Source organism: Amblyraja radiata, chromosome 15, assembly GCF_010909765.2.
Source record: "Amblyraja radiata isolate CabotCenter1 chromosome 15, sAmbRad1.1.pri, whole genome shotgun sequence".
Classification (NCBI taxonomy): Eukaryota; Metazoa; Chordata; class Chondrichthyes; order Rajiformes; family Rajidae; genus Amblyraja; species Amblyraja radiata.
This window is the reverse complement of record NC_045970.1, coordinates 24445003-24460512: the sequence shown is the minus strand read 5'-3', so window position 1 is coordinate 24460512 and position 15510 is coordinate 24445003. Positions and strand designations below refer to the sequence as shown.

The window sequence follows — 15510 nt, the reverse complement described above, 5'->3', positions numbered from 1 at the left end:
TTCATTGTTTTGTAAGGCTTTCATAATCTTGATGTTCTCCATATCACTCCACTATCTTTTCCTTTTGTAGGCTCTTTGGTGATGAGGCAGAACTCCTATTCTGGACAGTTGCTGCTCATTATTTGTACAGGTTCTCAAAAAGAAAAGACCTTGTTGTACCGTCTGGCATACAAGAGAACGCGGCCAGCCCACTGGATATTTGCTACGATATTCTGTGTGAGAGTTCCTACTTCCAGGTAATACAAATTGCAGCTGACAAGTTGCATGATGTTTGCTCTTGTGATCCGTTGCCCAGCATATTACCTGTCATGTACTTGATTATTGTCCTTGTAGATGATTCCTAAACTTTTTTTGTTCCCCCCTGGACTGCTGCTTGTGGACCGTTGTTTTGTCCAGTTTTCTGTCAGACTTCATCCTCATGGTTGATTTCGTTTTTTCATTAACTTTACCGTTAACTGCCCCCCCCCCCCAAACTCACGTGAACTATCTCTAACACCTCTCTCCCCTTTCTTGATCTTTCTGTTTGCATCCTAGGGTACAGACTATCAACTGACATCTGCTACAAACCCACAACTCCCACAATTATCTGGATTATCCCACCTCCCACCCTGCTTCTTGCAAATATGCTATGGCCCACTCTCAATTTCTCTATCTCCGCCACATCTGCTCCGAACATGAGACTTTTTACTCCAGGACCTCTGAGATGTCATCTTTCTTCAATAAATGTAGTTTACGCCCTGTTCTCATAGATGGATCCCTCACCTGCATCTCCAATGTGTCCCGCAGTTCCTCTCGTGTTCCCCCTCCCCAAAGAACGAACAAAGAGTGAGTTCCCCTGGTACTCGGCTTTCAATCTACCAACCTTCACATCTGACACATCATTCTCCACCATGTTCGCCACCTTCAACGTGATGCCACTGCCTGTGACATTTTCCTATCCTCAACCTTTTCCACTTCTGTAGAGACCACTCCCTCTGCACCTCCTTGGTTCATTCCTCTCTTACCACCCAAAACACCCATTCCACAGGTACTTTCCCTCCTTGGTTCATTCCTCTCTTACCACCCAAAACACCCATTCCACAGGTACTTTCGCTTGCAACTACAGGAGATGTGACACCTGACCTAATTTGAGGAAGGACATTCTTGCTATTGAGGGAGTGCAGCGTAGGTTTACAAGGTTAATTCCCGATGGCGGGACTGTCATATGCTGAGAGAATGGAGTGGCTGGGCTTGTATACTCTGGAGTTTAGAAGGATGAGAGGGGATCTTGTTGAAACATAAGATTATTAAGGGTTTGGACACGATAGAGGCAGGAAACATGTTCCCAGTGTTGGGGGAGTCCAGAACCAGGGGCCACAGTTTAAGAATAAGTGGTAAGCCATTTAGAACAGAGACGAGGAAACACTTTTTCTCACACAGAGGTGTGAGTGTGGTTCTGCCTCAGAGGGAGGTGGAGGCTGGTTCTCTGGATACTTTCAAGAGAGAGCTAGATATGACTCTTAAAGATAGCGGAGTCAGGGGATATGGGGAGAAGGCAGGAGCGGGGTATTGATTGTGGATGATCAGCCATGATCACATTGAATGGCGGTGCTGGCTCGAAGGGCCGAATGGCCTACTCCTGCACCTATTGTCTATTGACCCTATACCTCCTCCCTCACATCTATTCAAAGACCTCATCAGGTTCAGGTTTACCTCTTCTATCCTTATGTTTATTCTGCATTCAGGGTTCCTGATGTGGCTTCCTTTACATTGGCGAGACCAAGCGAAGCCGAAGCGATCATTTCATCGAACACTTGCGCTCGGCGGCCAAGGCCTATTGCATTTCCCAGTTACTAACCATTTAAACTCCCCTTCCCATTCCCATACTGGCCGTTCAGCTCCATTGACAGAGTGAGGCCACATTGAATTCAAGGAACAGCATCCCGTATTCTGCTCTGGTAGCTTACAACCCAACGATAGGAATATTGAATTCTCCAATTTTAGAGAACTAACCCACAAACAAACCTCCCCCCCACTCTTTTTGTTGCCCCTTGCTTCCCTTTTCCCCACATCGATTTTTACACATTTCTCCGCTTCCCACTCCCCTTACACCTATATTATTTCCGCTAGTTTCACAAATTGCCCCTCTTCTATCCTTGCTGTGCAAGTCCTGCCCTGGTTTAACATACCAGAGTGCAGCACCTAACGCTTGTTAGCGTTAAATTCCACTTACCATTCTTATAGCACCAGAGACCCAGATTGAATCTTGACTATGGGTGCTGACTCTATGGAGTCTGTACATTCTCCCTGTGACCCCGTGAGTTTTCCCCAGGATCTCTGGTTTCCTCCCACATTCCAAAGACATGCAAGTTTTGTAGGGTAACTAACTTCTGTAAATTGTCCTAGTGTGTAGGAAAAAACTAGTGTACGGGTGATCGTTGGTTGGCACGGACTTGGTTGCCTGAAGGGGCTGTTTCCTCACAGTACCTCTAACATAAACTCAAGGAATGTTAATAAAGGTTACCGGATACTTAAGTCAAAATACAGTAAAAGAAAATGAATCAAAAACAGCCTTCGTTTACTTAATGTAATATTTTTCATTGATTGAAATGATAAACTTGGTTTTGAGGAATCTTTATATTTCACAGCAAAATAAGATATTATTGAAAATAAGCTTAATTGTGATATGCTTTATCATTTTACAAGTTTAAAAAAAAACCATTTTATTTCTAGAAATCTCAAATTGAGCGAGTTAACCTGCAAGAGGCAAAGAGAACAACATATGATCACACAAGGAAGTGTGCAGACCAGTTGCTTCTATTAGGTCAGGTAAGATATCCAAATGCACTCCAATTAATAATGATGGAATATTATTTGTAGTAATCTGCTAAGTGCCTAACTTTTAAATGTAAAGTTATTAATGTACAAGTTTCAAAACTTTGTGAACCATTTTAGAGTAAAATGTGTGAGGCTTTGAATAGTACCTGGGAGAACCATTTGGAGGTGTCATCCTCCCATGGCTATCTAGACGACACTTCTTCCCACCCTGCTTCCTGTAAGGACTCCATCCCCCTACTCCCAATTCCTCCGTCTACGCCGCATCTGCACCCAGGATGAGGTGTTCCACACCAGGGCATCGGAGATGTCTCCATTCTTCAGGGAACGGGAGTTCCCCTCTTCTACTTTAGATGAGGCTCTCACCAGGGTCTCTTCTATACCCTGTAACTCCGCTCTCACTCCCCATCCCCCGACTCGTATCAAGGGCAGAGTCCCCTTTGTCCTCACCTTCCACCCTACCAGCCGTCACATACAACAAATAGTCCTCCAACATTTTCGCCACCTCCAGCGGGATCCCAGCACTGGCCCCATCTTCCCATCTCCTCCTCTGTCTGCTTTCCGCAGAGACCGCTCCCTCCGTAACTCCCTGGTTAATTCGTCCCTTCCCACCCAAACCACCCCGTCTTTCCCTTGCAACCGCAGGAAATGCTACATTTGTCGCTTTAACTCCCTCCTTGACTCCATTCAAGGACCCAAGCAGTCTTTCCAGGTGCGGCAGAGGTTCACCTGCACCTCCTCCAACCTCATCTATCGCATCCACTGCTCTAGGTGTCAGCTGCTCTACATTGGCGAGACCAAGCGTAGGCTTGGCGATCGCTTCGCCCAACACCTCCGCTCGGTTAGCATTCACCTACCTGATCTCCCGGTGGCTCAGCACTTCCCTCTCATTCCGAATCCGACCTTTCTGTCCTGGCCCTCCTCCATGGCCAGAGTGAGGACCACCGTAAATTGGAGGAGCAGCACCTCATATTTCGCTTGGGAAGTTTGCTCCCTAGCGGTTTGAACATTGACTTCTCTAATTTCAGGTAGTCCCTGCTTTCTCCTCCCCTTCTCAGCTCTCCCTCAGCCTACTCTCCGCCTCTTCCTTTCATCTTCCCCCCACCCTCACATCTGTCTGAAGATTCAGATTCAGATTCAGATTCAATTTTAATTGTCATTGTCAGTGTACAGTACAGAGACAACGAAATGCATTTAGCATCTCCCTGGAAGAGCGACATAGCAAATGATTTAAATAAATAATAATAAGTGATAATAAGTGTCCGGGGGGTGGGGGGGTGATTGGCAGTCACCGAGGTACGTTGTTGAGTAGAGTGACAGCCGCCGGGAAGAAGCTGTTCCTGGACCTGCTGGTTCGGCAACGGAGAGACCTGTAGCGCCTCCCGGATGGTAGGAGGGTAAACAGTCCATGGTTGGGGTGAGAGCAGTCCTTGGCGATGCTGAGCGCCCTCCGCAGATAACGCTTGCTTTGGACAGACTCAATGGAGGGGAGCGAGGAACCGGTGATGCGTTGGGCAATTTTCACCACCCTCTGCAATGCCTTCCGGTCGGAGACAGAGCAGTTGCCATACCATACTGTGATGCAGTTGGTAAGGATGCTCTCGATGGTGCAGCGGTAGAAGTTCACCAGGATCTGAGGAGACAGATGGACCTTCTTCAGTCTCCTCAGGAAGAAGAGACGCTGGTGAGCCTTCTTGATCAGAGTTGAGGTATTGTGGGTCCAAGAGAGGTCATCGGAGATGTTGACTCCCAGGAACCTGAAGCTAGAAACACGTTCCACCTCCGTCCCGTTAATGTGGATGGGGGTGTGCGTGCCGCCCCTGGACTTCCTGAAGTCTACAATGAGCTCCTTGGTCTTCTTGGAGTTAAGGGCCAGGTTGTTGTCAGCGCACCATGCTGCTAAGTGCTGGACCTCCTCCCTGTAGGCCGACTCATCGTTGTTGCTGATGAGGCCAATCACCGTTGTATCATCTGCATACTTGATGATGGTGTTAGTACCATGTACAGGTGTGCAGTCATAGGTGAAGAGGGAGTAGAGGAGGGGGCTCAGCACACAGCCCTGTGGAACGCCGGTGTTCAGGGTGAGGGTTGAAGAGGTGTGCTTGTCTAACCTAACAGACTGGGGTCTGTTGGTTAGAAAGTCCAGTATCCAGTTGCAGAGGGAGGGGTCGATGCCCAGGTTACCGAGTTTGGTGATCAGTTTTGATGGTATAATGGTGTTGAATGCTGAGCTGTAATCGATGAACAGCATTCTTACGTAAGTGTCTCTGTTGTCGAGGTGGGAGAGGGCGGAGTGAAGTGCCGTTGAGATGGCATCCTCCGTACTCCTGTTCTTGCGGTAGGCAAACTGATAGGGATCCAGTGTGGGGGGTAGGCAGCTTTTGAGGTGTGCCAGGACCAGCCTCTCGAAGCACTTGGTGATGATGGGGGTAAGTGCAACTGGGCGGAAGTCGTTGAGGCTTGCCGCAGTGGAGTGTTTTGGCACTGGCACGATGGAGGTGGATTTAAGGCACGTGGGGACAACTGCTTGGGCAAGTGACAGGTTGAAGATGTCAGTCCAGACGTCTGTCAGCTGCGCAGCACAGGCCCTGAGCACGCGCCCGGGGATGCCGTCAGGGCCAGCAGCTTTACGTGCATTAGTCCTACTCAGTGCCACGAATACGTCGTAGGGGGTGAGTGTGAGGGGTTGGTGATCGGCAGGTAGCACAGCCTTGATGGCTGTCTCTAGATTGTCCCTGTCGAAGCGGCCATAGAAGTGGTTAAGCTCCTCAAGGAAGGAGGCGTCGCTGGATGTGGGGGTGGTGTTGGAGGGTCTGTAGTCCGTGATGGCCTGGATGCCTTGCCACATGCGTCGGGGGTCGGAGTTGTTGTTGAAGTGCTCCTCAATCCTGAGCTTATGGCAGTGCTTGGCCTTCTTGATGCCCCTCTTCAGGTTAGCCCTGGCTGAACTGTAGGCTCGAGCATCGCCTGACCTGAAAGCGGTGTCCCGTGCTTTCAGCAGTAGCCTGACCTCGCTGTTCATCCATGGCTTCTGATTCGGGAATATGGTCACCTGTTTGAGGGAGGTGACACTATTGATGGTGGAGTTTATAAAGTCCAGAACAGAGGATGTGTAGGAATCAATGTCCGTGTGGGAGTCAAGGGTGGCCTGGGCTGCAAACGCCTTCCAGTCCGTGTTTCCAAAACACTGCTGAAGTGTGAAGTCCGCTTCCTCTGACCAGACTTTAACTGTCCTCACAGTTGGTTTAACCCGTCTGATGAGTGGGGAGTACTTAGGGAGCAGGAACAATGAGACGTGATCAGACTGACCAAGGTGGGGGAGGGGGATGGCTTTGTAAGCTTCAGCCATGTTGGTGTAGACTTTGTCCAGTGTCTTGTCTACTCTAGTGGGGAAGGAGACATGTTGGTGGAATTTGGGGAGTACAGTCTTCAGGTTAGAGTGATTGAAGTCACCCGCAACAATGAAGGCTGCCTCGGGGTTGAAGAAGGGTCTCGACCCGAAAAGTTGCCTATTTCCTTCGCCCCATAGATGCTGCCTCACCCACTGACTTTCTCCAGCATTTTGTCTACCTTGGAGGTGTCAGCAGTCACTTCACGCCGGCAATGTTATCGGAGTGGTGGTTTTCTTGTATAATGTGGCAGGAAGATGCAATTTACATAAGATGGTGATTTTTTTTTTAAATCAAATTTTTGATATGCTGATAAAAATGAATTTGATTGCATCGGTACTGTACTTGGTGCTGAGTTGTTACAGTGCTCTTGTCCTCTAATCAGAATCTATTGTTGCATGTACATTAAAAATGCTCAGACAGTACGGTGCTGTGCCAGCAACCTGTATGCAGTGGACATGGAGGGACTCGCCTTCACCCCTCCACGCATTAATGAATCACCATGTGGTTTGGCAAGGACACTTTGCTGGAGAACTGGTGTTGGGCAGGTGGTCACTCGGCACTAAGTGGTGGAGCTCAGAGCTGCCCCAAGCCGGGCCAATAAGTGTGGCCACTGTTGATAGACCGCTCTGATTCCTTATCATGACCAGTTGGATGTGTTTGAAGCTGTTCTCTCCTCCACTCTTTGTTTCCCTGCCCATTTCTTTCTAGCCCAGAGGTTTCTTTATAGTAATAACCACACCGATGATCACTCGATATATAATGCTATAATAACCTCGTTTTGTTTATTCCTGGCAGTACATCCGTTACACTAAGTAGGGTACCAGAGAATGTTTAAAATGACCAAGTCCTTTATTCAGATTTTCATTCTCTGTGGCCTGACTAGAAATTTATGTTGGCAAGACATGGAGATAGTTGTAAACAGCAGTATTACTGCAGGAAAATGGGTTGTGGGTTCATGCTGTGCATCAAATAAATGTAAGTTTTGGAGATGTGCCAATCTTCATTCTTTTTTTGATTGTTCTGTTAAGGTCTAGTGTTAAATCAGTTCTTTGAAATATTGGAAATAGCAACAGTGATAACCAACACATCTGCTCTTCAGAACATTGAAATATGATGATTTATTTGACAGACGGACAGGGCAGTGCAGCTGCTGCTAGAAACAAGCGCTGAAAATCCAAGCTATTACTGTGACTCCCTGAAAGCTTGTCTAGTTACCACCATCACTTCTTCAGGTCCTTCCCAGAGCACCATAAAACTGGTGGCTACTAACATGATAGCAAACGGAAAACTAGCAGGTAAAAGTCTTTAAGTTCTCTAAGTGCATTTTCATATCTAGTAGTCTCTGTAGTAGCTTTAATATTATAGTTAGTTGTGCTTGCTGGAGTTGCATTTGAATGCCTGTCAGTCACACAGAGATACAGCATGAACACAGGCTCACCAAGTCCACACAGACCATCAACCAACGATTGACACTAATCCTACACTACACTAATCCAATTTTATTCTCTTCATCTTGTAATCAATTCCTCCCAGATTCTACCACTCACCTGCGCACAAGGGGCAATTTACAATGGCCAGTTAATTTACCAATCCACACGTCAAACCCACATGGTCACAGAGACAACTTGCAAACTCCACCCAGATAGCATCCAAGGTCAGATTGACCCCTGGTCTCTGGCACAGCGAGGCAACAACTGTACAAGCTGCACCACTGTGCTGTCCTGATTAAATTTTCAGTTCCCTAGAGATTTGGTTTCCAAGGTGATGGCTACAATGTTAAGGTGGATCTTGGGGGGGATTCTTAAATAAAACAGGCTCCTTTAAACAAGCAACCAGAGAGCTTGCCATTATTATTGGGTCATGTGGGTGAGCCACTAATTTAAAGTGGGCAATCTGGAAAAAAAAAAGTGAAAATCACTGCCCTAGACAATGAATTTACTAGTCAATTAACTTTCCACATTTGAAGTTTTCTGCTCGAAAGTGCAATGCATTGCAGCAGTACAAAATGTAAGGGAAGTTAAAAATCCTTAAATTTATCTTCAAAAACATAGAAAGCATTTAAAAAAAATTGGAAATCCTGGAAGAACCCTTAACTTACTTGTGCTGGATACTCGTATGAATATTAACAATAATTCCTGAGACAGCCATCACATCTAACTGCCTGTTTCTTTTGGTGGCCTATCAAAAAAAAAAGTCTTGTTATCCTGAATTAAATGTTTGCATCACAGCCTCTAGATAATATGAGAGAATCTGAACATTCTCGTTTAGTTATTCCAACGCAGAGTTCGACCTATTTTTAACACTGGAAATTCTTCAGCACTGAAAGTACAACTTACATTTGTATTTAATTTAACAAACTCAAATGTTATGTTTCTTACATTTTCAGCCAGGAACTTGTCTTCTGAAAAATAATTGTCATTCTCTGTAATTGCATTCCCCCCCCCCCCCCCCCCCTTCAATTCATTAAATCCATTTGCCATCTGTTGCTGTTTTGAAATTTGTTTTCTTTTTATCTGCCATAAAAAGTGCTGTTAAATTACTAGATTCCTCCATTAGTTTCTACTTAATTGGGATTCAATGCAAAAACATAAAAATGAGCCAAAGCGTGTGCTGCACTGCAGTGAAAGATAACTTCGTGAAAGATTCCTAGCCCAAAATATAACATCAAATGATTAAACAGGTTGACAAAACAGTATTATAAAGTGTTCTAAATCAGAATACACAACACATGTGTTTCCAGGAGAAAGCTGTGGACAAACAAACAGCTAAACTAGAAAGTCAAAAGAACATGTATAATAATGTTAGTACCAAAAGTAAAATCTTGAGGAATATGAAAATTCCGATGGAGATTTGAACAACAAAGGTCGAAAATGCTAAAATGTTATTTTTGTAATTGAAGAAAAAAATCTATTTTCATTTATGATTTCTCTGATTCAGTTGAACGCTTTTTCAATATATTTCTTTGGCTCTCGCTTGTAGAAGGTGTCCAACTGCTTTGCCTAATAGATAAAGCTGCAGACGCTTGTCGATACCTGCAGACCTATGGAGAATGGAATCGAGCTGCATGGCTTGCAAAAGTAAGTTATTCATAAATTAATTGAGATGCAAGTTCAGTTCAGTTTAGTTTATTGTCACGTGTACTGAGGTACAGTGAAAAGCTTTTTTGTTGCGTGCTATCCAGTCAGCAAAAAGACAATACATGATTACAATCGATCCATTTACAGTGTATAGATACATGATAAGGGAATAACGTTTAGTGCAAGGTAAAGCCAGCAAGTCTGATATAGTATAGTCTGAGGGTCATCAAGGAGGTAGATAGTAGTTTAGCACTGCTCTCTGGTTATGGTAGAATGACTCCGTTGCCTGATAACAGCTGGGAAGAAACTGTCCACGAATTTGGTGGTGTGCATTTTCACACAAGTGACAATCGATACAAGCATCTGTTTTCTATTACTCCTGGTATTCTATCTTCAAGACACTGTTTTTCTTTAGTTACACACAGGAATTGCATTACAGGTCCAGCACTGATTTTTCAGTACCCTTGGTTCAAGGGCCTTGTTGGGTTATCGGTTTTGCCGGATCAAAAGAGTCACGTAATAATGATACAACAATACACTTTTGACCTACTAATTATATCCCTCCCATGTCTCTAAAACACCACGGACGGCTAGAAACGTAAATAACACAAATATTAAATGTAAATAAAATTCATCGCAAAAGTTGCATGGGCAGCCCTGATGCCAGTTAATGAGTGGCCTCGGAAGTCCCGATCAAGGTCGGATCGGCGACCACCTGCAAGGACGAGGCTGACCCCACCGGCCCGAGATATGCCGAATCTGCCAAAAATAGAGTAGGCCTCCGGTGGGAGTTGAATGATATCGGAACGGGGGGGGGGGGGGGGGGGGGGGGGGGGGGAGGCTGCGGTACCGGCCTGAAAAGTAAGCCTCTGAATTTGGATGCGTGAATGGATCTGCCGGCTCCGGCCGACCTGAGTTCCAGAATCCCGGCCAAAACGGGCAAATTCAGTCACGGAAGTCCCGATGAGGTTGAATTCGGCCACACTTCGGCAACACTTTCAGGGGACTCCCAGAGGAGATTTCATGTGCACTCTCATAATTTTGTCTGGATTATAGGAGGTGTCGCACCATCAGTTGCCAGAAAATTGGTGGTGGACCTGTACTTTCAATGGGTTTTCCTCCACAATGCTTGAATGTGCATCTAACATAATGGTGCTGATTATCTTCCACAATAGACTTAACATTTTTCATAAATTTATTGCCATCCCTTTATGAAATTATTGGAGGCGGGTACTATAACAACATTTAAAAGACATTTGGATAAATACATGGATAGTATACGTTTAGAGGGATATATGGGCCAAACACGGGCAGGTGGGAATACGGTAGATGAGGCATCATGATTGGCATGGGCAAGTTGGGCCCAAGGTCCTTTTTCCATGCTGTTTGACTGAAGTTCACACGCATGTTCCTTACACTCTCAAACACTATCAAGTGATTGCTACACCGTCCAGTTACTTTGCTGAAATGTACAATGCGGGAGAAGCAATAATTTCTTTGGATTTAACGGCAATTAAAATAACCCACTTTTTTTTGCTTCTCACAGATCCCAAAGTAGCTAAGTCTGGACTTCATTAACCCCCCCCCCCCCCCCCCCCCCCCCCCCCGATCACAAACCAAGTTTGAGAGATCAACTACTCCAGCTTGAAATTAGTGTTCTTCCCCTCTTTTATAAAATCTGATTTTTCTGTCAACTTCTACGGTGAAGCTTGCCTCCAGCTCCTCCCCACTTCTCACCTAAACTCCAGTACCAATGACTGTCATCTCAAAATGTGATTTGGCTTTATTTATTTATCTCGTCATCTTCAATCCAACTGGATCTTCAATTTATGGAACCCTCTATACAACATGAAACCTTGTACTCCTAGCCGCCCCATTCTTTCCAAATTCTGCTGATATCCTTTGGTCTTGGGTATACTGAGGCCTTGCCCCATTTCTGTGTTTGTGATTTCCTTTTGAAATTCAATATTGGATTCTCCATTTGAACTGCCTTTTATTTCTTCTGCTTCACCACGATGATCAGTCAATCATAACATCTGTTGTCTAAAGTTCCCTATCAGAATTTCTCCGGGTTTTCTTCTGGCTCTCCTTATGTCAAAAAAATTCTCAAAACCATCTTTGCCTGTTTGCTATTAGTTCTCCACCCTTGCTTCTCACTGTGACAGCGTCCTTAGCATTCAATGCAGTTTGTCAGCTTTACTTTAAGGTGATTGGGAAATGTTTTTTAATTGAGTAGTGTTAAAAATATATAAATATCTATTAAAATCTGTTTGAAACATCGTTGTTAAGAAAAATCATGGGCTACACTCTTTTTAAAAATAATTTACACAGGTCAGCATTGAGATCTGGAGAAGGGTCTTGCCCAGAAACATCACCTATTCCATTTCTCCAGAGATGCTGTCTGACCTGCTGTTACTCCAGCTTTTCGTGTCTATCTTGAGAGATATTCTTTTAAGAATATTTATGAAATTTTACCTTGCATTTTATCTTCTGCATGTTGATAAAACTGTCCTTTAGTTCAAAAAAATTGTGCAATATAATTATACATTGTTAATTTAGAATTATTAACAGTTAATGACTTGCTTACCAATGTGTTGCTGACAGTCTAACTGTAAGACTATTTATTTTGTTACTTTAACAAACTATTCTTTTAATTTATGTTTTTGGCCGTAAAGATATTGAAAAGGCTAATCAATTTCCAGATATTAAATTATAGTCATTCGTGATATTGCTTGCATTCTTAGATATTTCCTGGAATTTTTTTAAATGGCGGAATTGCTTGAATGTAAACTTGCTGCATATTTGTGATTGTTAGAAAATATAATTGAGCCTAGTTAAGACAGCAAGCTTGATTTTTCATTATTGGAATTGGCATTACAGCATTGGATGTATAATTTATATCAAAGTGAAGTGGGTGACTCAGTTTAATCTCGTTATTGATCTGTTCATCAGAAGTACAGGTGACCTCAAGTTCTGGAGGGAGGTGAGGTAGTTTGCGATCCTAGAAAACAGGCCATATCACAAAAATGACGTAATCTGCAAGAAAGAGTTGAAAAATGTTATTTTTTTCCCCCACATCAATTCCACGAGTGAATTCTATTCTGAAGCTTGTATTTTTGGGGAGTGATTTGATAATTTTGTACGGGCGAATTTGCCAACACTGAATTTCACAATGAAGGGAGAACCTGACAGTTTAGAAATGTAGGTAAATATCAACCTGATCATGTGATGTGGGATGCAAACTCAAAACCTTGCCTTCCCTAATTACTTAAGATCAACATATGAACTTGTTCATGTTCTTTGTCCCTTCTCTGCTATTTTAACCCATTTTAAAATAGATTGGGTGGGTGTTTTCATGTTATACTGATAAGACATTCAAATGAGAACATTAATATGAATGCTAATATTTAAGGAGTCAAATTTAAAAAAAAAACATTTTGGAATTTGTGGCAGCTTTTTGTAAATTCACAATACTGATTGATGTGTGACAAGTAAACAAGCCTTTCTGTGTGTAAGAATAATTTTAATTTACTTCTTATCTACCATGGATGTCTTATTGGTGCATAAAATGACGTAACTGGTTCTTCATTTAATGTGTTATGACGTCTTTTGATGTTATTTTGAGGTATTTTTCCAGTAGAAAATATTCATTGCAATTTAAATATCTTTAATGAAGGTACGTCTAAACCCAGAGGAGTGTACAGAAGTGTTGAAACGGTGGGTAGACCATCTTTGTTCACCACAAGTGAATCAAAAGCCAAAGGCCATCCTAGTCCTTCTCTCATTGGGCTGTTTTAGAAAAGTTGCTGAAATGCTTCATAGGTAAGAAATGTTGTTTCTACTGAGACATGTTTGTATTTGCATGCATTGCTAGATAACCTTTGCTCGTGAACAAGATGTGCTGTTAATAATAACAGATCGAAGGCAAAAATTAACACATTCGTACTGAAACTTAGATATTGGTGCTTTTTGAGTTATTTGGATTTTCCCCAAAATGTATTGAGGTGCATTCTTGGAGCGGAGGATTGGTAAAATGGTTGTTCAAAATCTTAAAGGGATTTGAAAGAGTAAATAAGGAAAAGCTATTTCAAGTGACTGATGGTTTGCAATCAGAAAATGGTGGTTTGGAGTAAAAGACTAGAGACATCTAACAGAAACGCATTGCAGTGAACTGTTCTGAGCTGCAATAAATACACTGTCTGACAGGTTGATTGAAGAAGATACAGAGATGATTTTCAATAGGAATTAGATAAATACTTGAAAGGGAAAGATTTTCTGGGGTCCTGGGGAAAAATGATGCCGTGTGGCATTTGTGGGAAAACCTTTTGTTTGGAGAGCTGCTGCTGATGGAATGATGGGTTCTATGCATTCTGATTCCGTTTTTAAATGCAATAACTTGTTAAATGAATGATACATTATTATTACGAGTGACATGACACAGTGAAATTCTTTGTTTTGCATACATAAGTATGCAAAGAGTCGCCACTTAAAGGGCACCAACAAAATCACAAAGTATTCCATTTAGTCCCCAATGGTCCCCCTTTGTTCCCAGCTGCCCCCACCACACCGGGTCCCCCTTTGTTCAATGTAACTTGTTAATTATACCAAACAGTCGTAACTCATCATTAAATGTTAATAACTTACCAGGTGGTTCTATGATCTGTGGAACAACTTTCTGAGCATTAAATTTAAAGTATTATGCTCTTCCAAAAATAAGTCAAAGCTGATGGCACTTACAGTAATGATTGGTGTTCTCTTGCAAGTGATTTATGTGGAAGGTGGTCTGTGGGCACCAGGAATCCCCCAGCTGTTCTTACACTTGTCTGGCAAGGACTGAGCTGAGGATGGAAAGCAATGGCAGGGAGGCTTCTAGTGGGGGGGAAAAAACAGAACCAGAATGATGTGCAAATGGTATGAAAATTCAAACAGGGAACAGAGAGCTTGTGCTTGAGCATGAAGTAACTGGGAAGAGACTCCTCAAAATGATTGTAAAAGTAGCCCAAAGATGTTGAGGCGCAAGGAGTTCTGCAATCAAAGATGCAATCGGTAGACATTTGGAATTACTGGCTAATTATTATTTTCTGAGCTTTTCAAGATTTTTGCGCTCTATTATGATATTGTATGTTATTTTTAATTGCCATGGTGTGTTTTCTTTATCAATTTCAGCATGCGGTACTTTGACAGAGCTGCACTATTCCTGGAGGCTTGTCTCAAATATGGAGTTATTGAAGTAAATGAAAATACAGATATCCTTTTGATTTGAATGAGAAAATTATGAGTATCTAATTCACAGTTTCATGTTTGATTGCAGGAATAAATCCTCCCGTTCTTTGTTTATTAGCAAAATCAGGACTTGAGGAAGGCTGGTTTATTTTCATTCATTTATCAACCAAGAGAGAATGTACATCACCTGTACTTTCCTTGTATTAGTCCACCATGCACTCAATTATGTTTCACATCATCACCTTTTTATTTTTTAATTAAAACAGTGACCCAGGTCTTCTGCATAAATGTCTCAGTCCCACTCAAAATTGCCAGTGATAGACCAATAGGTCAGAGTCCGGAGCAGAAGTGAGCTGAGCTTCTGCAACAAAACAAATTGCTGGAGGGACTAAGTGGGTCAGGCAGCATCTGTGGAGGGAAATGGATAGACACTGTTTCGAGTCTGAACCCTTTTTCTGATTGATGAGTTGACGCATTGGTTATCATTCAGGATATCTGTGCTATGATGTTGAATCCAACAGGGGAGCATAACTTTCCGCAATGTGTTCAGTGCCTAGCGTATTGGGCAGAGCTTGCAAACCTGTGCTAAGTGTTTGTGTATGACAAGCATGCTCATTGATTTTATTTGAATGAAATGGCTGCAGAAGCACGTTAATTTAATGGTGTTTGTAATAATTTCAATAATTCTGTATTCTTGTACATTTATGAATATCAGAGCTTGTTCAAGGAGATCCTGTCTGACAGTGGTGAGCTTGGTGGAAGGGCTTATGACTTTCCAAGCTGTTAAGAATGCACAGCCTCTCAATGTACATCGGGAAAGACCCTGCACTCTGTAAGGCCCACTGGTCAGATGTTTTCTTAAAAGGGTCCCACTCCATTTAAGACAATGTTTTGTGGTTAAGCAAGCACCACACTCAAGTGAGATGACTAATCCGAGTAGTTGAGATTGTAAAAGCTTAATACAACAGCTGATGCTGGGATCCCCTTTCTAACTCTTTACCCCT

At 43.1% G+C, this 15510-nt stretch overlaps 1 protein-coding gene across 2 annotated transcripts in view; it reads left to right on the top strand.

Moving 5' to 3' along the window:
• The window catches only part of wdr11 (WD repeat domain 11), a 106315-nt gene that overhangs the window by 76263 nt on the left and 14542 nt on the right, over positions 1-15510 (top strand). For both annotated transcript variants that reach the window (XM_033033820.1, XM_033033821.1), the window contains exons 23-28: positions 71-236; positions 2713-2808; positions 7336-7501; positions 9186-9283; positions 12960-13105; positions 14450-14529. In XM_033033820.1, the coding sequence (XP_032889711.1) occupies positions 71-236; positions 2713-2808; positions 7336-7501; positions 9186-9283; positions 12960-13105; positions 14450-14529 (752 nt within the window). The remainder of the gene's footprint in view (positions 1-70; positions 237-2712; positions 2809-7335; positions 7502-9185; positions 9284-12959; positions 13106-14449; positions 14530-15510) is intronic.